Here is a 27,978-nt window from a genome sequence, read left to right on the forward strand (position 1 = left end):
CAAAATAAAGTGGCTGATATTAAGTATTAAATATGATATTACATTAAACAATTGATGATCCAGAAAGATAAAAGTGCTAATAATAACATAAAACTGAAAATTCTACATGAACAATGATTGCAGGTGGTTTAAATACTCTGGTGAATGTGTGTCTCTGGTTTGAGGGTTAGAAAATTATGTCTTTTCTTCAGAGAACTGGACTTTGATTTATCACTTATTGTTTTACTTATTGTGCATTGACTGAGAAAATTATTTTCAGTGCTGGGGATTCAAGTCAGACCCTGGCACATGCGGGGCAAGCCACCAAGCACTCTCAGCCCTTAAAGTACCTTTCTGACATTCAGATTCTTACACTGTTACCTAATGTCTAAAGTATTCATTTTTTTCTTACCAAAATCCATGTCTTTTTCATACCTCATATATCCATCTACAATAAATATATTTTGGTGATTTTTAAAAATAAACTGACAACATCATAGGCATGTTCATGTGATATATTATTTTCATGTGACAAATCAAAGTAATTAGGAAATACCTAAAATTGACATTTTGATGAATACACTGATTTTTGGAAGAAAGACAAATCCCTTTTTAAATAAGAGGGATTATAAAGGAGAAGAATTATTTTTGTTGATGAATATACTTCTATATGTTTATGTTGACTTCTCTTAGAAGAGAATATATTCTAGCACAGCGATAAGTCCCCGTGGTGGGGGTGAAAGATACTAAACATTTTCACTCAAAATACATTTAACTTAACCCCATATCTGAAGTGTTTCAAGGGTAAACATAACCTTGAAGTATTACGAAAATGCTATAATTATCCACTTGAATTTATTTCTGCACAATTCAGATGATCAGGAAGACTGAACTGACAAGATCAATACACACAGGCTGTGACTGGGTTAGGCTGTAGTTTTAATCATCCTCTTTAGCAGGTTCCTTTATCACTTCTTTGTATAATGTTGAAAATAAAATTATAATAGATAAACTTTTTCTTTATATTAAGTTATAGTGGTGCCTACATTAAGACAGCAGCAGAGATGAAACCAGAAAAAAAATAATGGGCTTATTTTCTTTACATGAGGCATATACTTGATGAACTCATTCTTTTTCCAGGTGATATACAGTGGATAGTATCTATGCTCTGCACTGAGAAATGCCTTACAGAGCGAGAGTTCCTTTCTATTTTCTTAGACAATTTTCTTAGATGCTTATGTACCCTGTGATGGTTATGGATGATACTATACTCTCTGGAAGAATGAAGAAACACAGAGCCAGGAAGATGCCCAGGATAGCAGAAGCATTTCAGCTAAAGTGAATTCATCCTAGGAATGTACTAGAAAATAGCATGTATACCTAAAATGTTCAATTTTCATATATTCAGAAGTAATGAGTATCCATTGGGAAATGAAGTAATACATATGTGTATGATATGTTGACTTGAAAGAATAATTCTAGAACTTATTTTATACAGAATTTAAATTGGATACCATCTTATAAAAACTTTTTTTTTATTTTTTTAAGAAAAAACATATTAAGTACAGGAAGAAGGGGAAGGGTATTTAGGGGAATATGTAAATACTGAAATTTTTAAAATATTAACATTGCCTCACAGTTCAGGTGATCAATGTTTGTATTAACTACTAAAAAATCACAAAGAAACTAATATGGCCAATTAATTAAAATAAAGGAATACTGTGTAATAAACACTGAGTTCTATTTAATAATTAACATTAAAATATGAAAAATGAAAACTTGAAATATTAATATCTTCTTTGTAAACCAAAGACTTTCTTCAGCCTACATTCTTGTGGAGCATAATATAAATATTCCCAGTGAGAAGAAAAAAATCAAGAATCTATTACCGAATACTTTTAGTTGTAAACTTTCCCCTAGAACAGAGACCTTGACAGTGAATCAGTAAATCAAGAATCTACTTATTTGTCAAGTATTGCTTCTTGTTTTCACCTGTGAGGAGTTTAAATTATAGTAGAAATGGATCAACTATATTTAATAAAAACAATAAAACAGGGTGCTATAGTCTGAATATTTCTGCCCCCTCACATTCACAGATTGAAACCTAATGACCAATTAGAAAGTGGGACTTTGAAGAGGTAACTAGTTAATGAAGGAATTCACTCTAATAAAAGGGATAAGTACACTTTTAAAAGAGTCCCCATAAAGGTAAAAAGCCCTTCTTTCCACCATGTAAGTTCATAGCTAGACAACAAGCTTGGAAATTGAGTGCCCTCTTCCTTGATCTTAGACTTCCTAGCCAAGCAAGTGTAAGAAATTTCTGTTGTTTGTAGGTCACCCAGTTTATGCTGTTTTTTATAGCAGCCTGAATGGACTAAGACATACATAGAGTATATAAGAAATAATTTGCAAGTAAGAAAATGGATGTTTTGGTAAAAGGATAGCGGATATGAGATGAAATTAAAATTATAGTCATGATGATAATAATGATGTCCACTGTATACTATATGATAAGCAATGTTTGCATTACTTTACAAAATTATTTGAATCTTAAATACTAATTGAAAAACAGAAACATTTTTTCATATTCAGAAATAAGAAAACCAAAGCTCAGAAACATTAAGATGCTTGCTAAGAGCCATATATATTGTAATAAGAGGTAAAACTAAGATTCTATTGGGCAAAGAAAATTCCCTGAATGCTCCCTTCAAAGTTGTCTGTACAGTGGCATTGAGTATACAATCTTGATGCAATCATCCCTTGATACATTTTGAAAATACTTTGAACTTACCATGAATGTTTTTGGCATAGTCTTTTGATTATCCACAGGGTACTTCATTTTATAGAAGGGAACCATAGGCCATTAGAATCAAGTGACTTTAGTGAAAGAAGTGTATTCACTTTGAAAATGAAAACTTTATGTAAACATTGTACAAGAAGTGTTTAGAAGCATTTATTTGTGTTGTTCAAACTAACTCTATAGGCAATAAATATTCCAGGAGAGTTCTACAGAAGGCAACAGTGGAAACTGATAATTCTGAAAGAAATATACCATCTGATGTATGTGTTCAAACTGAAATTTCTCCTTGAAATTCTAGTTTGTTGTTATTGTTGCTGTTGTTGATCTTTCATGGTGCTGGGGATTCAACCAAGGGCCTGTGCACACCATGCAAGTGCTCTACCCATGAGCGACATCCCCAGAAACTGCCTTAAGGTTCTAAGTTGTCCTGCACAGACTAAAGGCAGGCAGTTTCTACAGAACTGGCAAAGAACCTTCATAGTAGTCACAGAGAAGCATTCTAAAGAGGTGGCACTTAACCACATCTCACCTGGTAAAAAAGACTTGAAGAGTGGGTGTAAACAGGAAAAGAGCAATAGGAGCCTAGACTGAAAGATTACATTGAATTATCATGTTTATGAGACTGAGAAGAGATGAATTGATTTATTAAGGAAAATAAGAAATCCAGCTAGGTAAGTAGGGCTTTCCAGGCTACCAGGCTGAAATCCATTTTACTGCTGTTTATAAATTAGTATTTTTGTCTATGTACTTATGAATTCCTTTGGGTAGAATTCAACATTTTCCTGTGTGAATATGGCAAATAGCCCCCTTATTTTCACTATTATCAAAAGTTTTTTTTTTTATATTAGCTTTATATTAGTTTGTAGTAACACTTATATTTCCAAAACAATTTTGCTTTTTTAAAATATCCAAATAGTAGTTATATTTGTTCAATAGGTGATTATATACATCTCAGTAGTACAGAGAGCTACTCAGTAATTTGTCTAATAGGGAACATATAACAGTTACATTAGTTTCCAATCTGTCTTTAATTTTCTTTTTATTTATAAAATTATAGATGTGCATTTGTGTGTAAAGCAGTTTTAGAATTTACCAATGTAATTAACTTTTCAAGACAGGAAATCTTGAACTAAAGTATATAGTTCAAGTTCTTAAAATGATGTTCTTAAGAGTTATAATAATTATTCTTTCTTTCTTACTTGCTTGCTCTCTCTCTTTTTTATTTTTTTTTTGTTACTGGGGATTGAACTTGGGAGTGCTTAACTACTAAGCCACATTCCCAGTGCCTTTTATTTTTTCTATTTTGAGACAGGAGCTCACAAAATTGCTCCAGGCCTTACTAGGTTGCTAAAGCTGACTTTGAAATTGTAACCCCCAAGTTGCTGGGGTTACAGGCGGGCACCACTGCACTCAGCAAGAGTAAAAATAATTTGACATATTCTTCCTCAGTATATTTTGGCACTTACACATCAAACTGCATGCAAGAAGTCCTCAGATACATCTGAAACACATGTTTTAAAAAGACATGCAAGAAGCAAAAAAAAAAAAATATTTCTTTACATACATATTTTATATGTATATATTTATATACATATATACACACATGCACACACATATGTATATGTGATAATCTTGTTTTTTATGAAAACATACCTCAACTCAATAAATTTACTGAATAGCTATAATGTAAAAAACATTATCCTGGGAATACAAAATGTAAAACCTAACCTGTGAGCCACAATGATGAAACTAATTGCTGAGGATGATATAAACACACATGTATGTGTGTATACATATGCATGCGCTTGTATGTATAAAATAACTATTTTATATCTCATATCAATATTTATTACATTTGTAATAGCTATTTAGTAAAAGCATATCATTTTCATATTTAAAAAATCACTATAAAAGAACGTTTTTCATTTCTGAAGTATTACAGGATTCCTGCATTATTAGTGTTACAAGAGTCAATCAGTTTTAGGTAGGCCTGGGGTCTGATCATTTTGACAGAGAGCATAGTCCTGCAACATGAACCTCTGATTCACTCAGGAATATTCTAGAGCGGTTAGCAGTTGTTTGAACTTGGCAAATACTTAGACAAATATCCAGATTCCTCAGAAGAGTTGGAAGTACATGAAAGGGAGTGACCTGAAGGACTTGATGATATCCTCACCTGGAGTTGGAAAGACTGCTGGCATCTGGTCACCTTTGTGGGCAGGGCAGAAAGGCTTGCCGCTGAGAGGAATGCTGTTGGTTTATACCCCTACTCTATAAAGTCCACTTGGGACACAGATAAATTGCACCTTTGTACCTACCTTAAAAGAACTAAACTTTGCCTGTATCTCAGTGTCTTTTATCAATTGCATCCCTGACACAACAAAGGTAACTGTGCCAGTTTTTTTATCATTCACTATTGTACGATTGAATTTTAATATCTTGCGCTGAATTTGACATTTTCTCAACACCAGTAATAACAGTAATGTCACTGTATCTTTATTAGCTCTTAAATTTATGGATTTAGTTTCTTTTAAGAGCAAATATAAAGTCCACAATGTCTACAATATTTTGTCAGAACTGTGATTGAGATTTCAATCAAAACAGTTTAAAAATTATCTTGTTCAGTTTTCACAATTAAACACTTATTTGTTAGGATAAATCAGGCAGAGATTCAGCACCTAAGATCTGACTGAATTATCTCTGTATTTCTAGGTAATTATGTAATCCACGGTTACAACTTCTGATATACAAACAAAGAATTTCAATGATTGGGTCTCCACAATTTAATGTAAGGAATTCTTTAAAATAAATGGATAATTTGGGAAAAAGTCATGCAATTGCATGAAGTAGAAACATAAACTGCAAAACAAGAGTATCAGAACCTGAATTAGCCATTATTTCCAGTCTTTACATTGCCTCATTGTACCTGGATGTTTTTTTGTTTTTCTTTTTGTTTTATACCAGGGATTGAACCCCGGGGTGTTCAACCACTAAGTCACATCCCCAGTCCTTTTTCTATATTTTTACTTAGAGATAGGATCTTGCTGAGCTACTTAGGGCTTCACTAAGTTGCTGAGGCTGACTTTGAACTTGCCATCCTCCTGCTTCAGCCTCCTGAGCTGCTGGGATTACATGTGTGCCACTGTACCCAACACCTAGATGGTTTTTAACCAATAGTTTTGTGATTCTTTGGCATCAACCACCCAGTAACACCATTGTATTCATCACATACACAAAAATACAACTTTGTTTCTAATAGTGAAGTAGTAAGCATATTAAGGGAACACTAGCAATGAGATAGAAATACTTCCTCCTAATACAATTTCAAAGTTCACCTCCTTTTACCCATAGAATAACAATGTCATTTCTTCCCTTATGCCCAAACTGAAAAAAATAGAAAAGGAAATTACTTACACTGAACAATGAGCTGCACCAAGGCTTCTCTTGGCTTCACATTGAATCCATTGTATTGGCTGGTCTGACACCTGTACATTCCTGACATTTCCCTAGACACATTTACAATCCTCAGTGTTCCATCATAACTCTCCATTTGCATTGACCCATCAGGCATTGCAACTTCTTTATCTGCTCTAGACCAAAGGATGATGGGTTTAGGTTTTCCAGTGACTTGACATTGCAGTTCTATTGTGTCTCCTTCTCTGGTGACCAAAGGTGATTTTTCCTGTGGAACAGTCAGATTGGGTGGAACTTGAAATGGGAAAAAGAAAATTTTTCAAGGTTAGTATAAACTGGTAAAAACATATTCAGGCACAGAAAATCATAAGGAAACAATTTCTGCTGGTTGAAGAAATGTGACACTTCAGGTGACAAACAATAGAGAGACCATTGGAATAATGGAACATATCCTCACTTAAAAAGATTCTAAATTGTTTTCATTGAACATTCTCAAAATGAGGGCTTCAAACATTACCACAATAAATAAGGTATTAAGTTGGAAAATGGTCAATATAAGAAAAAAATCCATTAAATGACTTTCACTATCAGTCATTAGCTTGGTGTTTTATATCTACTTTTGACAGCAGAGTGGATCCTGCTTGCTGAGGATAGGGTTCATCTGCATAAATCTGGGAATCAATGTAAGTGCAAATCTTAGAAAGAGGAAAAGGAGGAATCTGAGATATAAAATTAAAAGTTTTGACTCTGTTTTAAAAACTGTTGCTAACATTAATGATCTGCTTTCTCACTGTGGTAGGGAATGGAAAACCTGGATCATACGCTTAAATAATCCATTATATTCACCTCTTTTAGACTTTTAATTTTTAACATTTGAATTTCATATGATGCTACTTTAAAATATTTTAAAATCACATGAATATGAATAGTCTGCCATTGTATGGCCACTATTTCTATGAAACTAATTTTAAATAAGTTTTCAAAATATTTTCAATGAAAATAAAATTCAGAACTTTTTTAAAGTTAATTTCTGATTTTGCTGAACATATTAGGGAAAATTAAGTTTATTTTATGGAAATTACTGTGTTGCACTATATGCATGTTAAGATTTAGTGAAAAACATGAACTAATATGAGGGAAGTACTACATAATGATTTTTCTATTATCACTTATTTCATTAGGAGTTTTTAAATTTCTTCTACATTTGTATATACATTCATGTAGGTTTTTGTAATAGTATCTATCAAAAATCATGAGCAAACCAGAATGCTAGAAATAAGAATAACCAGAAACATAAATAACCTTTTTCTTCTAATTAATGTCATAAGTTCCTTTTGAAAGTTGTATAGCATATGGATTAAAAGATTTATTCTCCTATCTAGTATTACATTGCTTCAGTTTACAGATAGAAACAAAACAAAACTCTAGACTTACAATTATTTTCCAGCTAATATCAAAAAATAAATACAAGTCTAAAGAGATTCCAAAATTATTTTACTATTCAAATATTTTCATTTAAATCTTTCATTTATTTCAAGTTAAAAAAACTAGCAATATGGTGCATAGCATTTGAAACAACTACTATCTTCTTGAAGAAGACATATACATTGTACAAATTGACATTAAAGATATTTTTAAATGGCTACATTTTTAAAACTTAAATGATTTTTTAAAATTTATAATTTTGTAAATATAAACAATAATTTAGTCAAATAATTTGATATTTTTGAAATGACTCACAAAGCAATGATGCAAATCTAAGCAACATTTTATAGTAATATGCTTTGGGTGGAACTGCAGTATTTATTCACCCTTCATGATTGTTATACAAAATTAGCATTTATTATACCCCTACTATGTTCCAGGTACTGATAGATATTTTAAATGTTTGTGTAATTCCCTTAATGTCTTAAAGTCAAATATTTAATATTAAATTTTAATGAATAAGAATATTGAGAATAAGATATGATAAATAGTTTGACTTAAACAGAACACAAATTCAGGACAATTCACAGCAGATAGCCAAGGCAGAGACAATTCCTGGAATAGGCTCCAAGAAATGATGGTGTCTGGAATTAATAACTTAGAGTTAGCACTGGAAAAAATTCTTGCTCATTTCTTGGTGATATTCAAAGGGGCAACATAATGCAAGAATGTGGGGGAATATTTGATATGTATTTTGGAAAATTATATATCTTATACCATATTATATTTATACTCATCCATTTGAGAATATTTTCCATTTTTCAAAATGTATTATAAGATATACCAACCTATATAAATACCCAAATTTTGATAAATTCCTATAAATTAAATGAAAAGTATATTATAAATTAAGAGATTTTATTAACAGTGTTAGTTCTTGAACTATTCAATCCATATCACTTCCAAAAGCAAGTCACATGACCATGGCCAAGAATAACTCTCAATATTGATTTCTCCAGTTTTGGAACTATGAATTAGCACTCCATGATGAGCCTCATGGAACAAATAGTTAAAGGCTAATGACAGAAGTGATGCCATTTGGAAGTATTTATTTCCTGACTTAGTAAGATGAATATTTAAACACCTTATAACTTTAAGCCATTCTAATAAAAATCGATCCTCAAATAGTTCTAAATTTTAAAAGATTATGATAAATAATTCAAAACTTCCCTGTGTAAATTTTTTTTTTGGTTATTCACTTATTTGGAAAAGCTTTTTTCCCTAGTTAAAGTCACAGAAATTTAAGCCTCAGTTTAAATCTTAATAACTTTACTATAGAGTTTTGAACAAATTAACAAATTAACACAGGTTATATACTAAATAGCAAAACTAACTAAAAGATGCTTTAATATTTCTTCTATAAGACTTTAAATCTTGAAATCAAAGCTAAACCTTTCTCTACAACCCTCTTGGTCAAAAGAACTTAAAATTTCCCAAAGCTTTTATTAGCATTATTTTTACAATATGCAATGAATTTTCTACCTGCTAAAACTCTATACAAAACTCTTAATTATTACTGTAAGTTTTCCATTGGGAGATCTTATAAATTCTCATGGTCTCATGAAGTTTTCTTTATTTTTTTTATATGGATAATACATATTTTAACTTTCACCTCAAGGTTTTCCAGCCTATGATTGCAATCTATTTTTATATTCTGTAAGTATTTCAAATCTTCAAATCAAATCACCATTTATTTCTCAACTTAGTTAATAGTTAATTGTTAACATATCACATTTGCTTATTAAAAACCACAGTTTTCTTTGTTTCAACATTTCCTCTTGTCCACTATTTCCAAACAGATGTCAAATCCTGTTTCTATATTTAAAAAATTATCATACCTGCCTATTTTTCATGTACATGAGCAGATTTCTCAGTAGAAATTATTTTCCTTTCTTGTGACATTCCCCTAAGTAGTGTCTGTCACCAGCCTCATTCTTCCAGGTCTCCTGTTACCCTCTCGTAAACTTTATCATCATAAATGCAATTTTGTTCATGTCACTATGAGACTAGAAACCTCAGTGAGAGTGCTCATGATAACACTGCTTTAATAATAATAAAAAACCCTGAAAACAGCCCAATGGATTTCTTAAACAATTCATGGAACAGTACATAATAGAATATGACAGAGCCTTTTTAATGATGATGTAATAGTCTTCTATTTATTGATAAAGATGCTTATATTAAATGAAAAGAGCTTGTTAGTGAATAGTATGAATGACTGTAACTACTATTATTGAACAAAACATGTTATCGTGCAGTATGAACAGCGGTATGCAATTCTCACATAGTATATAAGCAGGTTTTAGCTGTTCACCCCTCTTCTTCCACACACACAAATATACACATACAAACACACACACAATGTGTAAGATAACAGACATGTTAATTTGCTTCATTACAGTAACCACTTCACTATCTATATGTATCCCATAACATCATGTTCTAAACCTCAAATATCTATATAGTAAAATTATTTTTAAAGAAAAAAAAAAACAGTGAATGTTAGCAGGGAGCTTCTTGAGGAGGAGAATATATATGCTGTATTTTTATATTGTCAGCATTTACCACACCATCTCTCACATATTAGAAACTTGGTAGAAAAGTTTACAACTAATATATAAATTAATACAGTAAGGCAGTTGGGCATTGACTCTGGGAAGATAAGGAGATATACATAGGGACATAGCTAGAGGAAAAGAAAGTCCAGAAGGAACTATGTCAAAACACTGAGAGTAGTTTTATTTAAATGCAATATTATTGATAAATTTCATTTTCTTCCTATATTTTCCTTCATTTTGCAGTTTTCTGCAATACGAGCAATACATATTAATATACTATGGACTCTAAGAAGCCCAGAGAAACCTTAAATATTAATTTGATCTATTTTCCAAAGCTCATTCAATAAAAACCTCATTTTTTAGTCACACAAATATATCCCTCTGGAAATGATGTTCCCTGAGGACCAAGTGTGAGAGACATTCCTCCTCAATTGCTCACTCCTGATAACGGTCACTGACTTCAAGTTTCACTGCTTAGTTAATCCACTGCTTGGGAGTAACTAGTTCATTCCCCTGTTCAGGATGTTTGGCCCTTGCTGCCTCCCCACCCCCCTGCACACCCCATGTGTAGAAACCATGTTCACATGTTCCTACTTCTGTGGAAACTTTGCCCTCCCCTAGGCTGACCTGGTCATTCACGGTGCGTACCGAATGTTGCATTGAGAGTTGTATACCATTTTAACCTGCATTTGTGGCCCTCCTCTGTATTTTCCCCCATGTATGTCTTTATGACCAGACAGCCCCTTGACGGTACAGAGTCTCTTACTCTAGCACACAAGCCTGGTGCCTGGTTCTACTGCCTGGCACAGATCAGGAAAGTGTGAAATCACTAAGAGGGGAGTAAGGGAGAGGGAGAATGGAGGGTAAGAAGGTATAAAGAGAAATAGCTGTAAATATATTAGATACCAGAGGTAAACACAATAAATAAAAACCATGCACCATTTAGAATAAAACTGACAATAATACAATATAGTAATTCTCCAATTAATAATGCAAGTAAGTGGTAGAGTCATGAAATATGTTGTTAAGTTAGATTTCTGGTTCATCTCTTGAGATTTGTGGGGTATGAGTTAGGAGAGTCAGAAAAGAACTCTTTCAGTGTCTTTTTACATCTTCTTTCATTTAAACATATGTAGGGATAAACTCTGAATTGAATTTTAAAAAGAAGGGAAAAGGCCATTTGAGGACATGTCATTTAATTTTACTGAGATGGTTTATGTCTTCATTTTTAAAATATTGTCTCACAATGAAAACATTACTAAATTAAGCACAAACATTTGAAATGTCTTCACTTCCTGAGGTCCACACTTCTTCATAATGTACTTGCTAGAAAAAGAGTCCCACCAAATAAAAATACAGGTACTTTTTCTGACATACATTTTAGATAGACCTTGCTTTGATTTTTCTTGTCTGAAATGTTATTGTAGGAGATACTGCAATCAGAGAAACTTGAAAAACATGATATTAAACCAGTTTCTCCTTCCAAACATAAAAAAATAGACAATTTGAACAAATTGGATTTCTGTCAACTTTTCCATTGTATCACAGACTGTAAAATAGAACAAGCAAAGAGAAGGAAAATATTTTCATTTCTTTATTGAGAAGAAAGCTAAGGAAATTAGATCTTTAGCCTTTACTTGAAAAATGACTGTTTTATTTCCTTACTGAAAAGAATGTGGGGGAAGCTTAGTTCCTTTGAACTATGTGAGAAAATACCATGATGCCTGAAGCAAAGACAGAAAAACATGCCTATGTACTTATTGATTTAAAATGTATTAGCATTTGTCAGGTGTGGTGGAGCATGCCTGTAATCTCAGATACTCCAGAGGCTGAGTCAGGAGGATCTCAAGTTCAAGGAAAGCCTGGGTAATTTCATGAGACCTTGTCTCAAAATACAGAATGAACAGGGTTGGGTATATAGTTTAGTGGTAAAGAGCCTTTGAGTCCAACTCCCAGTACCAACAAAATAAATAGGTAAAATAAAATAAATTAACGTTTATACTACAATTTAATAGTAAATATTAAAACAAAATTATAGCTTGGAACATATTATGATTTTTATAAAGAAACTAGTAGAATTTCCCCCATCAAGGCAACCAGCTTCATTCTTAAAAAATCCAAGTGTGGCACTAATTCAATTATACTTCAATGTGGGGGAAAACTGTTAATAACAGATATATGTGTTCTAGAGTGGAATGAACAATCTATCCTAAAAATATAAATAAGATATCAAAGAAATTATGTGTTTATAAATGACACTTACAGGCCAAAGTTCCAGAATTCACATGTTGGCCAGCTATAAATAATTGTTTAAAAAGACTGAAGCAAATAATGAATTTGTAGATATAACCAATCCAAATGAACAAAATCTAATGTATATTTGTGTATGTTCATTTTCTTCAAAAACCATAAATAGGTTTAAAAAATTTACTACACACTGAATTTCCTGTGCTATGAGTTTCATGCTTGGTGATCTACCACCCAAGATGCCAAGGTAAAAACATCCTCATTGCAGACTTCCTAGTTTTGGAGGACAGATACTGCGTGCATCACACATGAGTGATTTCTCAGGATCTGTTTGCAGTTCTCAATCTCATTTTTGGCTGGCACTTTTCAGATGAGTTTTAGAAGCCTGAGAGATGCACTTGAGTATATTCAGATTTTGAGGTTTTGACAAATCATAAATTCATTTCACATGAAACTAAATACTTAGCAGTTATAACAATTGCCATTGGGACATCAGTAATGACATCTCATAATGAACTGTGGTGTAAATAAGACAAACTACTAGTTAAATAAAACTGTCAGCATGCTTGTTGTAACTCCACTAATTCCTCTTCTACTCAGGAAAACATACTCAGAGTAAAGAGCAAAATGTTATAATTGTAATCTTTATTTTAAAACCTCTGTATGCTAATATTAAAAAATATTATAATCACCACATACCTCACAGCTGATTTGAACACTCCACTAAAATTGGGAGTAATTGCTTTAATCCCCAAATTTATAAGAATACCTGTTCAGTGGCCTTTGAAAAATATTCATATGATGATATAAGGCAAATTTTAGAATTTCCTTCAAGTTAAAGTTGATTCATATTCAAGTCTTGATAATACTTTTAAACTAATAAATGTAATCTACTTTCAGTCAGATTAATGATTATGTGTCAATTAAAATAATATAATAAGGTGAGCTGGGAAGATATGCAGGATGACAAAAGAAATACGATGCTAAAGGTTCCTCACTTATTAATTCATCTCTGCCTCCCAAGCGAAGAAGAAAAAAAAAAAAAACACAACACTTACCATTTCTGAACTAATCTTTCTTAAAAATCATGTCAGTCTACCCTCGGCATATTTACAGTGGCTCCCCATTTTCCAGGACAGAAAGACTAAATTACATTGCTTGTTTTCCATCTTACCTACCAAGTCTTAATACACCTTAGTATTTCTACAGAAAGTTCTCTACTCAGTTGAGGCAGGACTTTCAATCTGATTAATACATTTGGTTCATTCTCAACCGCTCACCTTCTAAACAGAAATGAGTTTAGTATTACCATAACTTTTCAATGATTCTCCTCCATTCTTTAGGCCCAGTTTAAGCTTTCTGAAATATTTAGTCTTTCCTGATTTCTGCATCCATGTCTCTACAAATTAGAGTATGTCCAATGAACTCTATTTCAGCCATGTTGAAGTATGCAATCCCTTTCATATATACTAAAGCACGCTGGTGTCAGCACATGGATCTTTTTGTTTCTTCAGTAGCTCCCACACTGTGTAATGAGCTAATGTATTTTATAAATGCTTAAAAAATTCTTGAATGATAGATGGAGCATCAAAGTTGCTAAGCAACCAAGGTAAGAAAACTTTTGGTGAGTGATTACCTTTTGATTATCCAAAGCTTAATTATTAAGCCCAAATTTCAAGATCATTTTTTGCTTCTCCATTCTTACTTTTAAAAAATCACACAAAAATTATTTCTATAATGTTAGCACTTCAACTATAGTTTGATCTGGTAATAGCTGTGATACAAGGAGGTAAAGATAATATTCTAAAAGTCAGAATAATTTGGTAGTATTGAACAATTTGTTTGTTCCATGACTTTCCTCACTTAGCAATTAAAGACTTGCTTGTTGTATAATAGAATGTCAATGTGGACTCATATTATAAGAGTTTTATAACTTAGAGTCCTATGGGTAAATTACATATGAAACAAGCACTTATTTATAAATATGCCTTCACACCAGATGGTATGCCTACTCTTTCTGTCCATGATATGAATTAGCATAAATACATCTCTTATTATACTCTGTAAATAAAAATTGCCTTTTATTTTTGCACCAACACACTTTTAAGACTCTCACCCATAATAAATCAGAAGATGCTAACAAAATCAGATTGACAATATTTTACAGATCTAGCAACAGAGCAGGAAGAAAGCCCACATTGAAAACAAACATAATGTTAAAATACCACAGCATTTGCATCTGGATACTCTAAAGGGAAACGTACATTCATACACACACATGCATAATGCTTATTTTTCGTAAGAGTTGGGAAACCTTATTAGAATGGTATTGTTAGTTATTTGAAACATATGGGGAGAGGCAGGATCCTGGAGGTAGCAACTCTGAAGGTTTGGTACTGGAGGATGGAGGACATGCAGTGCCATTCAATCAGGAAAACAGGTTTGGCAGGCAACAGTTGTGGCTGTTCCAACTTCCCTCTCCCAGCAGGTGTTGCTATGGCACAAGAATAGTCTCTGAGGGATTCGATAGAACACAAAGTGTAAGATGAAAGAACAAAATAGAAAAACATTCTCTGCATGGCATTCATATTTTTCCCTGCTACACAAGCTGAAAGACCAGTCACAAATAAGCACAGGTTCTATTCTTATTGCCTCACAAACAGATAAGTTGAATGGGACTTGGCTCAGGTTGCTTAAGTACCATTTGGTTAAGTTTTCAAGTAACATGATTTGTTATGATCTTCATACAATTTGGTTTTCTAACTTGAGCTTATAATAAAATATTTTCTAGAAACAGCAAAATAAACCTCTATTAGTAATATAATCTTCTACTAACCTCTTTGGAAGAAGATGTAAAAGTATACTTTTTTTCTTTTTCTAATCTCCCTCCCTTGATTTATTGCATGTGTTTCTCAGACACTAAAATACATAAATGAACAACAGTCACTGATTAGGTATATAAAGTCTCACTCATAGAAAAAAATTTCTTTTTCTTAAACAACTAAATAATCAAACAGAAGTCAGATCTTTCAGCTTGCTAATGATTCAAATTACATTATAAATTTAGCAGAAAGGAATATGAACTAGGCTGAGAATATGGATAGTACAAGGCAGGCAGTTGTTTATTTTTGCAATAATAAAGGGGTATTTATAAGGGTCAAAGCACCCAATAAGGTCCTAAGTTATTTTATTATTAAGCTATAACTAGATCATTCCCTAAAGAAATAATCAACCTAAAAATATTTCTGGAAAAAAGGGACAGATTCCTCCACTTACCATTTTTATTCATTTCAAGTTCAGTATTTTTTTTTTATAAAGTGCAGAGTAAATCTGGAAACCTGCAGTTATGTGGGTATAATTAACTAATTTTAACTTACAAATTGATTATTACACTCCAAATATTATATTATTCAGAAAGATAATAGACAAGAGACACAGCTAAAAAGCTAAGAGTTCCAAATTCCTACAATTTTTATATTCTGCAACATATTTGCATTCATGTCTACTTTCTATTAAAAATGATGTCATGATTTATCCAAATACATTTATGGATCCATATATATGTATTATCCCTTTAATTACTAGCAAGCATTCAGGGAGTAACCAATGGCAGGATTCCATATATAAAAGTTTGTACTCTAACTAGAGTTAATATATTTTAACACATTTTTGAGCCCTTTCAATAGGCAGATATGCTAAGACTGGAGGCAAGAAGTATAAAGCCATTCACCACCTTCCAGAATTACACTATGTGTTGTAGAAACTTATTAAAACTGAGGCTTCTTAGTAGCTGGTAATAGCCCATTGTTATTTCTTAATTAGAGAAGCCTTTTTAAGAGTTTGGAAAAACTGTAAGAGTACAAGATTAGAAATTTGACACAGACTCACGACCTAACCCATGTACTAGCTGTGTAATCTTGACAATGGGAAGTCCGAAACTCAGATTCATTGTCTGAAAATTAGTATATTATACAAAATAGTATATTATGCACACTAAAGATATTAGACAAGAAATGCATCTCTAAAAAGTTATCTTATGATGAAAAGAAAACTCAATAATAATTTAAAGATAAAATGGTACAATGCATAGGATAGTATCCAATTAACTGTAAAGCACTTTGAGTTTTGAAATATACTTGTGAAGAATAAGGCATAGGTTAGGCTGCCTAGATTCAAATCTCAGCTCTATTGTCTGTCAGCTGGAAGACCTTGAGTAGAATATCCAACCTGCATCTCATCTCTCGATATATATAAAGTGAGCAAAATAGTACCTACTTTCCATTTTCCTTTCATAAGATATTAAACTCAAGTTATAGGTTAGAATACACACAAAATGTCAGTTATTATTGTTTTCTTATCATTGTCCTTCATTAATGCAATATCAATTACTCTACTTGATTATTATGCATTGATTCATATATTGAAGGCATAGATTAGGTTTTGCTCATACATGCATATAACATCAAGCAAATGTTCATATAAGTAAAAGATAAAAATATAGTTTTGTACACAAATCTTATTGCTATTATCAGGTGTCCAGAAGATGCATATACATTTTAGATAAGGACACTGTTAGAAGAAAATAACATTTGGGAAAGGGAAAAGATAATCTGAATAGTGAGAAGCACCTCCAAAGTTATCCAAGGATAGGAGGTTGCATTTGTGTGCCACTAGACAAATATATTTTGATATTACCACAAAATGGCACATAATACAGATATCCCAGCTCTCATTCTATTTCTATGAAGTAATGAGGTTTGGACATCCCTAAATACATCTATTCCTCTCTTATGAGGATGACAAAATGTCAGTGCTGTCCATTTTCACAAAGGTCAGGGTGTTACCATGAAAACCAGGGACCAGAAAGTAAAAGAGCTGTCTGATCATGTTAATTATGTTACTGCTTTCCTGTGGATGAAGGAATTCTAAATTAAAAGGAAGATAAGCTATAAATTATATATCAAATGCATCTTATGAAAGCAAAGATACTTTAAAGCAATCTGTACTTTACTTTCTAGAGCAACTGTTGCTTACAGTGGTAAACTCTTCCATGCAGAATAGCTAGAAAAATCAATTTACCTCTACAATGAAAAGGCCATTTGTCTCCTTATAGAACCCATGTGACACCATTAGCCCTCTTATAAATGATCACTCTGGACAATGCCTGTGGTTTACAAATTCCCTAATTACACCACTTATTGTACACCACTGAAGCTGCCTTATCCTGTGGAAATACATACTATCACCATCTTAATAAACATTTCAACATAAAATGAACCTGGCTCTTTCATGTTTTATCAAGAGCAAAAATAAATGACCAGGAAACACAATGTTCCATCATCAAATCAGTGCCACATGTTCTTTAAAGCAAATGAGGTCTTAATTAACAGATCCGTTAGTAGATAACTGGTCAATTAAAAAAATAGGAGGAAGGTTTTCTTGTAATGCATGAAGTACTTATTAACAAATATTCTACTGATGCATGATTGCATTTTATGATCAATTTTGCTGGCCTGAGAAGTATAAAATGCTGCAATAAAATATGGACATATTTTAAAACCACATAAAAACTCATACAATGTCATCATTTGGAATGATATATAACTCATTCCGAGGGTGAATAGAGTTTAGTGAAATTCTATTAATATGGTTTTACATTGCATTTTATTTTCAAGCAAGGATATTTCTGTTTAAATGTCAACTAAATCTATTTTGTTTACAAGTATTATTTAGATAGACTTGGTAAAAGTGGACTACTTATGTTTCATTTAGAGTGGACTGTAATTCATGCTAAATGCATTTTAGACAGACATTTGAACTGCTTACCATTTTATTATTTCTACTTCACATATTTAAATTATCCATTTATTTTATATTGTACATAGAACATGTTGGAAAGTGCAGTGACATTTTTCTCCTTTTACATATTTTTAATCTAGTCATTATTAGTGACTGAAGCTCTATAAAATATGAAAAATTCTGAATATTCTAACCTGTCGTGTACTTGAGAGGAGGCTAGTGTTCTCAGTTATTCCTTCCCCTCTAATCACCATCATGTACCCTTTTCTACAGCTGTCTGTCCTGATCCTGAGCTTCCTGGTAGGCTGACTGTCATCTCACAGGACTCTCATGTTCTAATTCTTCAGTCAAACAGAGCAAAAGGCATGCTGTGTTTTGAGGTTTCTCAGATGGATTCACTCATTAAAATACCCTTCTGACAGTGCATATCTGGAGCCTGAAATCTCATTACTTGAATTCAGTTCATTGAGAGATTATGAGTTTTGGGTGAAGAACCCAGGTTCTATAGCCAGAATTGACCAATTGTTCACAATGTATGACTCTACTTAGTAAAATTACTTATACTTTTTTCTCATTTGTAGTTAAAGTGAGTTTAATCACAATACCTACTTCAAATGACAACCTGAGTACCAACTCTACAGTGTTTAGTCCAGCAACTAGAATATAGTAAATATGCCAGACACCTTAGTGTGTGTGTGTGTGTGTGTGTGTGTGTGTGAAAAAGTGTTGTACATTATGTGGATTGTAATACTTTGAAATGCTTTAGCATATAGTGATATTTTGTTTCTTAAATTGAGTGTAGACATATCTGTTTACTGTTTATGCTGCATGTTTACACCCATGCATTTTTCTGAAGTTTGGAATGCTACTACAAAAGTTAAAAAAAAATCACTATAAACAATGTGATCTCCATTAGTGTGCTTGAGTTTTAATATATTATAGTTTTAATATATTCTAGTAATACTATTCATATTTAATTATATCACTCAAACCCAAACCATGTGTCCACTGATTTCAGAGAGCTAGGATAAGACAAATATCATTGTCTTAAATTCCTATAGAGGTATTTTAATTGAGCATAATGTGGAAAAGATCTTGTTTAGTGAAAATATGACTGGTGAATCTATGTGCATTCGTTAGAAGAGGTAAGGTCCCTCCCCAATTCTGTGGGTGGATATGAGACTGACAAGCATAACCTACCATCCTAACACTCTTCCAAGTGGTCTTCTTGGACTAGGACTCTGAGAGTCTTATAAACCCTACAACACAGCATGGAGTCACATGATCCAGTTCCTTTCAGAATATTCTAACACCTGAGGAAGAACCCTCTCATACCAGGCCTTTGCCAAACAGATGGGACTGATATCAGAATCCCCCGAGAAAGTAAAGAGAATTATCTACTTAATCTAAGATCTTAGTGCATGCTGAAAGCTCTCATATTGGATTTAGAATCTGAAATTGAAAACTCAAGTTTGGCTATAGCTGTAGAAAATGAAAAGAATAAACTTTTGGGTCCCATTTTCTTCTCTGTAAAATTAAAGGTAATAAGTAATCTGTAAATGCCCTTAGTGTTTAAAAACTATGTTAATAATTAAGACAGAAGATTTTTTAAAATATTTTATGAAATAGGAATCTGGGGATTCACACCAATAATCCTTATTTTATTTATTTAAAAATATTCACAATATAGCTGGGCAAGGTGACACACATCTGTAATCCCAGCAACTCAGGAGTTCAGTAGGAGGATTAAAAATTGAAGGCCAAACTAAGCAATTTAGCAAGACCCTGTCTCAAAATAAAAAGGCTGGGGCTGAATCTCAGTGTTAAATGCCTCTGGGTTCAATCCCCAGCACAGCAACAAATGAACAAACAAACAACAACAAAACCTAACTAAAAATATTCATCTGGGTACGGTGGCACAGGCACATAATTCCAGATGTTTGGGAGGTTGAGGCACAAAGATTGCAAATTTTAGGACAGTCTTGGCAAATCTGAGGCCAGCCTCAGCAACTTGATGAGACTGCCTCAAAATAAAAAGAAAAAAGTGCCCAGGATGTAGTTCAATGGTGAAGTGTTCCTGAGTTCTTTGTGGTACTCCTAGCACCACAATAAGAATAAATAAATGAACCAAAAATAAAACTATTCAGAATATATAAATATCCTAATATTGGACTACTCATATTCTAATTCAATGGCTCTCCAAATTTTCCTGTACTCTCTTTTCCAAACCTCACTGATACCCATCAATAAAAGATGAATAATTCTAAACATTATAAAAATTAATGAGTCCCTTTTGACATTGAAAATATATTTATTAGCCAGGAGATTTTAGGGGAACCAAAGCCAGAATATTTTCTCTGATATATGGATGCTAATTCACAATAAGGTGGAGGTACTAGGAAAGAATAGAGTTACTTTAGATTAGGTAGAGGGAAGTGAAGGGAGGGGAAGAGGTGGGGGTAGGAAGGAAAGTAGAGTGAAAGACATTATTACCTTATATACATATATGGCTGCACAACTGATATGATCCTACAACATGTACAATCAGAAAAATGAGAAATTATACTCCATTTACATATGATTTATCAAAATACATAAATACATTCTACTGTCATGTCTAACTAATTAGAAAAAATAATGAATTTAAAAAAGATTTTTAAATTAATAATAGTTCTAGTTTCTATTTTGGAACTCAGGAAGTAAGTGACTTTGATTTCAGACATTTTAGACAGTAAAGTGAAACTTAAAGACAGCACATACAAATTAAATCACTGTAGTGACTGTTCTATCTGATGCCAGAAGATCTAGGGTCCTAGAAATTTTTCTAAGACAGAGAAAAATGAAAACCAAACTGTTTGTTTATGGATCTAGTCAGTACAGCTACTTCTATTTACTTCTCTGTCCCCCAGTTACCTAATGGCAGATTAGCAGTGCGCTGTGAACATAAAAATGTGAAATGTTGTCATAAGTGCCTACGTGATGAAAATAGCAGAATTTCCCAAATCTTTATCTTCTCCTATAGTCAAAAGAATCAGGGTGATTCTGGCACTGTACTTTTAAAATAATATATCTCAATTTATATTTCATTTTTAACTATACATTTAAAGGAGAAATCTATTCTTCATCAGTTATTTATCATTTTTTAACTCAAGTAAATTATTTCTAGTTATAATTCTAAATGCAAATTAGGGAACTAACCAATGATTTTTCCTTCCCCTATTAGATTAAAGAAAACTATACTTAGTCATTTTAAATTCAAATGGTTCCTATGTTCCTCTTGCTTGTATTAGAAAGGGATAAAATGTATAGGAAGCATAAATTAGGTGTATATACTTCTTTATCATTGATTACTTTGATAGAAGATGAAAATTTCAAAACATTGAATTCCACCAAGTAAAGAATGTCCTCAAATTTGGAACAGTAATTAAACAGAAGCCCTTAGGCACCTTTAGACTATAACCTTTAAAGAGAACCTTTGTTGTGATATTTGGGTATTTTAAGATGATTATTTCAAGGAAATTATAAATCCAATGTTATTTACATAATTATATAGATGCAATTTTATGTGAGCAAATTATAAGATGAAAATATAACTAATGTTTATTGAATCATTATAGAAAATAGATAATTTAATGTGATAAATTTATGTTTTCCCCTGAAATAAAAAGTAAAAATGGTAACATATTTATAGATCCCAAAATAAGTTGCAACCAAGAATGTTTTAAATATTCCCTCTCATTCTGTAAGTGCCATTTAAAAAAGAGGATTAATACAGTCATTACCTCCTTGTTTATAATGCCACCTGTGGCCTAAGAAGATGCCACACAATCTGGGGGTAGGTGTTCTTTATGTCAAAATGTCATATTTAAAATATGATAATCTCCTTCCTTCTCTCCTAGTCTCCCCTTCCTCTTTTGTCCCACTACTTCATTTCAATTTCTCTCTTTTTTGCCCTTCCTCTCTTGTTGAAGACTTTCTTCCACTTACAGGAAATTAAGATCTGTTTCTATTATCAAAATCTAAGCATCAGTACTAACATATCAGGGAAAAATAAAACATTTAGATGCTTTTTCATGCTGATGAAGAAGTACTGAAAGTCATGAACACATTATAAATACAGAATATTTTCCTCTGGATTTTCTCCTTTTCTATACAAATTGGAGTGTTCTTTTTCCTTGACTTCCAATGGTCACTCTTATGGCTTCCACTTTTTCCAACATTTCCCTGAACATATTTTGATTTGGCTGTTTATTCTCTTCTTGACCCATTCTGTTTCTAATAAATGCAATTACTTACGAAGTCTTTGTTTAACTCTATCCTTTTTCCTGATCATCACAACTGATTTTCTAATTGGTCACCAGAAACACAAGATATTTTGCCATCCCCTCAGCTACAAATAATACCAAACTAATTTGTTCTTTCAAACACCTTTCACAATCACCCTAGGTGCCCTTCAACAGATGAATGGATAAATGTGGTATATATACACAATGGTGTATTACTCAGCCATTAAATAGAATAACTCTGTGACATTTGCTGGTAAATGGATGGAACTGGAACATGCCAAGTGAAATAAGCCAGTCCCAAAAAACACAAAGGCTGAATGTTCTCTCTGACATGTGGATGCTAACACACAATAAAGTGGGGGGAGAGAGGAATAGAAGTTCATTTGATTAGACAAAGGGTAAAAAAGAGAAGGGAGGGGAAATGGGAAAAGGAATAGAAAAGACAGTAAAATGAATGGGACATAACTTTCCTATGTGAATACATGACCAATGTAACTCCACATCATGTACAGCCACTATTACAATGGGAATAGAATTAGAATGGGATCCTAAGTAGAATAAGTTATACTCCATGTATGTCTAGTATGTCAAAATATATTCTACAGTCATATATATATAAAAACATATATATAAAACATCTCTCACAATGTAAAATCCCTAAGTCAGTACTTGTTATTACCACAGTAAAAATATAAGGCTGATGGTTTATAATCACAGAAACATTAACATTTTAGAAGGGATGAAAAAACTCTACCAAAATGGTGGTTTTCAATTATGAGTATTTAATGGTGTGTGTGCATGTGTATATGTGGAAAGTCAGACTCCTTTGTCGAATATAAACTTTACATAGAAGATATGTAAAAGAGAAACATATTTTGTTCTGAAGTTGGGAGAAGAAATGGGGGGGGAGTGAAATGTATTTCTTGTGAGAATATTCCAAATAATTTCTAATTGCCATGAAAACACTATTTGGAAATGTTACCCAACTGATACCTTCATTCTATAGATGAAAAGTTTTGAGGTCCAAGCAGGCCCAAGATCATAAAGGTACTAAGTGGTAAATTTAGGCCTGGACCCAAGTCCAGGGTCTGCACTACATTACATTGCCTGAGTCAATCAGGGTCTTTCTTAAATTGACTGGAGAGCACTGGTCATTGACTTAACTGCCTGTTAATAAGAGAGGTTGTGATTGTTCCTGAGCACCTCATTGATTCCTATCAATCTCTCCAGCTGAATAAATTGTACCTCCATACACATAATCAATCTCTAATTTTTTTCTTCTGTTCCTTTTTTACTCATTCTATTTCTTCAAACTCCATCTTAAAAATATTCCAAAACAGTAGTGAGCAAGAAGGAATCTAAGATACAAAATTGTTGATTGACTTCTCCCATGTAGTTCATGAGTGAGTCTCAAGCTTTTCCCATTAGTTGAGCTTCCTATATCTTTTCTTGTTTCATTTGCCCACTTGTCACGATGTATTGTTTATCCACATTGCCTTATTCCTTTCTAATTAATAATTTCTACATTTTGACTCAAGTAATCTCTAAGTTACTCACCAAATACTTACAGTGAAAAAATAGTGAAATAGGTGAAACATTTTCTTTGCTAGGTCTCAGGAATATTGCTTAGAATTCTTTTATTTCTCTACCACTTTTCCTCTAATTGTCTCTTTTTTGATCTCTGTAGATTCATTCAAAGAATAGATAGGCTCCCCTGAGAAAATCCTTTCCCTGTTGTTTTATTCTGGTACCAAGGATTAAACCCAGGGGTGTATAAATGCTGAGCCACATTTCCCACTCCCCTCCCCATTTTTTAAACATCGAGACAGGATCTTGCTAAATTACTTAGGGCCTTGCTAACCTACTGAGGCTGATTTTGGACTTGCTATCCTCCTGCCTCAGTCTGCTGAGCTGCTGGGATTACAGGCAAATGCCACCACCCCCAGTCTTTGGTTGTTTTTGATTTTGTGAATGTGAGCTACTAAGATCCAATGTTATATCTTTCCTCCTTAAAGTCTACTGTCTTATTCTTAATCCAATTGAGATGCTACCTGCCCTTTGGAATTCTTTCTGATCAGATTCAGGAATATTATCCTGTGCACTTTCATAGTACTTAGATTATGTATTAAAGGAAGCACTACTGTCTCTTATTGTAAAGTCAGTCAAGTATAATCTCACTGGAAGATATACTCTATTGTTTATTATGTTTTTACTTCTTCCTATATCCCATACTAGAGTGGTTACTGAATAAAAATTTTTTTGAACATCTGTATTCATGAATAAATTTCACAATTATGGGTGACACTTAATTTCTCTTTGATCTTTTAGATCATTTGGTGTAATTTCCACTTGTATTTTCAGTTAGACTGGGTTCTCAAATTTGAACTCCAAGCCTCAATCTTCTTGCACTATGGACAATTTCTACAGGCTGAGTTCTTCAATAAAGGTCAGATTTAGCAAAATGGAAGGGAATGTACCAATGGCCAGAGTCATATATTTTGAGTTCATATTAACACCAGAATATTCAGTATGTCTTCCTCAACTGTTTCCATTCACTACATCACACTTTATTTTAGTGCGGTCTTAGCAATTTCTCCCTTAAATAATTTAGCACGTTTTAATAGGGCACTTAGTGAAGGTTTTAAAGGTGTTTTCTCCTTAATATTCAAAAAATTCTAGACTATTTGAATAGTTGAGGTTAAAGAAAACAGGGAATGAGACAATAACTCCAAATTCTAGTCTCCACTGATGCTGATGGTCAGTGATCAAAAGAAGAATAAAGTAAAACCATAATATTTGATGTGGACAAACTTATAGTTTCTCAAATTTATTTAAGAGTGAGAATAAGACCCTTATAAAAGTCTGCTACTTTTGCAATTTTTCTTTTATTATTTGAACCATCCAATCTGAATGAAAGTATGTTATCTCTTCAAACACAGATACCAGATATGTCCCCTGGCCACTCCAGATTGTTGCATTTCCCTGTCTCCTTAGTAAAAAATCTGCTTGGTCACTCACCAATGAGGACTAAAATAGAACAACATCAGAAATAATTCCAATGAACATCTAAAAATTCTTGAAAGCATTTGAAGTTTTGATAAAATAACCTGTCAAATTTTTAATAAAGACAAATTTAAGGAGCAAAACCTATTTTCAAATAAACAATGTTAACTACAAAATATTCTTTTGGGTAAAGTCTTATATTCCTAAATATGAATATATATAACTAGGCCTATATAACATAGGCTAACATTAACATCATTCTGTACTAAAAGCGAAAATGAAAAGAATTATATATCTCTGTGAGTATGCTTAGTCCAAAATTTCCTAGAATATATGTACTTAAAGAAATATATATCCTCAATGACAACAGTACTGAGTATTCACTAAACACAATAGCCTCTTAAAGCTTTAATACAAAAATAGTAAAGATACCTGCTAAACCAACTTTAATTCCACTCTTAGTGCTAGAGGTGAAGCAGAAACCCATGAGTAAGGCTATAGAAGAGGTAATCCACTGTGTTTTGGGGGTGGACAGTATCCCTTCTACACTTACTCAAACACTTTACTCTTCTTGGCCCATAATAAGGACAGATATAACATCCTTTCAATAAACACAAGAGTAAACTAAGAAAAAAGAATTTTCAAGACTTAAGAGTAAATTTAGATATGAAACCAATTCTGCTTGAAGCCAATGTGTAAAGTGTCTAATTAACCATTCAGATAAGAGGAAATTGTCTCCTTAATCAGTAGACTGTAAAGTTCAGCATCAATATCACATTTTATAAAATTGTGTTTTTTCATTATGCCTTCTGCCTTCTCAGGCATTCAAAACTTTTAAAAATATATAGAAACAGAAAGAGAAGATAGATGACAGAGTTCACAAATGGAATAGGGTCAACAGCAGAAAAATTAGTAGGATAGGAATGGGACTTAAGCAAGTGGAAAATAATCTCAGAACTCCTTGCAAGTAATTCTACAATTAGGACCATGCTAGACCATGATGATCAGCTCACTAAGGTACTCAGTAAACTATACATGTGAATGAGGAAAAGGGAAAGACAGATTCTGCCTCAATCTTTATAAAGTATATTAATGCTTATATAGAAAAATAATAGTTACATGCTAATTTAACTTAATTTCCTGATAAATTCTCAGTGTCCTGTTTTTTATTTTTTTTAATCATCAAGGTTTTAATAGTGTAGGTTAGAGAACAACAATCTATGGCCTCTGAGAAAATATGACCTCCCACCTGCTTTTATAAATAGTTTTATTGTAACATTAGCTGTTCCCATTCTTTCATTGTCTGTGGGAGCTTGCCCATTATAATAGCAGAGCAGAGTATTTGTGACAGAAACCACAGAGCCTGAGAAGCTGAAATATTTACTATCCTGGCCTTCACAGAAAGTTTGCCAACCTCTAGTCGCCATCATTAATTCAGAGGTCATGGATTATATGTCATAATTTCAGATTCAAGGAAAGAAATTAATTTGTCTCAGTCCAGTAACTCAGGTACTAAGTACATAACTCCTGGTGTGCACAGAAGCCAAGCATTTTCAGGACTTAACATGATAGTCTTACATGTACCCCCTCCTCTTACAGAAACCAACCTCTTCCTCACTATAGCCATTCTGTAGAACTGTAGTTTAATCAGCAGGATTTCATAAGTTTCCTTTCTCTTCAAAAGGAAAAGGGAAGGAAAAGGGAAAAAATCCAATTAAGTAGATTTAATTTTTTTTCCCCTGTACCCTCCTGCTCATTATCAATTCTTATTCACTGTGAACTGTTATCAAGTCTTACGTTATCAAGAACTTTCATTTCATAAATGTGAATGCTTGTGCAGACACTTGTAACTACCATAATTATAGTAACTAGACAGGCCATCGGTAGTAAAGCTACAATTTTGAACTCATTTTTAAAGTTGATCATCATTAGTGCTCTTCATGCTTAAGTTTTAGACTCTTGTTAAATCCTCTAAATCTTGCTCCACTTCTTGTTATATGAAATGTCTGTGTACAAAAACATGGTAGGAAAAAAAATATCCTAAGATCTATATTGAGTCTTCTGCTATATTTGCCCACCAGCTGTCTCACCCTCGGAATTCCACAGATAACCAATCTGACTGCGTAAATGTTCAAGGCATGATGCACATACTTCTGAGTTTACTATAAACCTGCATATTTGTTGAGTCATGCAAAGGAATACTTGAAAGTTAATGAGAAACTAAAGATTTTACTATGTGGCAGTACTCTAGAAAACAACGGAATGTTTTGCTGCAAATTCTCCAAATATTAAAAATCTATAAAAATTATATTCATACAATGAATAACAAGTGAAGATATTTTATGGATAGAATTTAACTGTTACATTTTAATCTAAGGTTCACCAGTATTTTTCACTAAGTATGTGA

At 32.6% G+C, this 27,978-nt stretch overlaps 1 protein-coding gene across 1 annotated transcript in view; it reads right to left on the minus strand.

Annotated features, from left to right (window-relative positions):
• Positions 1-27,978, minus strand: part of Mdga2 (MAM domain containing glycosylphosphatidylinositol anchor 2) — a 757,479-nt gene that overhangs the window by 172,747 nt on the left and 556,754 nt on the right. Inside the window, exon 8 of the mRNA XM_047541595.1 lies at positions 6,194-6,487. Within this exon, the coding sequence (XP_047397551.1) occupies positions 6,194-6,487 (294 nt within the window). The remainder of the gene's footprint in view (positions 1-6,193; positions 6,488-27,978) is intronic.

This window comes from Sciurus carolinensis, chromosome 2, assembly GCF_902686445.1.
Source record: "Sciurus carolinensis chromosome 2, mSciCar1.2, whole genome shotgun sequence".
In the NCBI taxonomy this organism is placed as follows: Eukaryota; Metazoa; Chordata; class Mammalia; order Rodentia; family Sciuridae; genus Sciurus; species Sciurus carolinensis.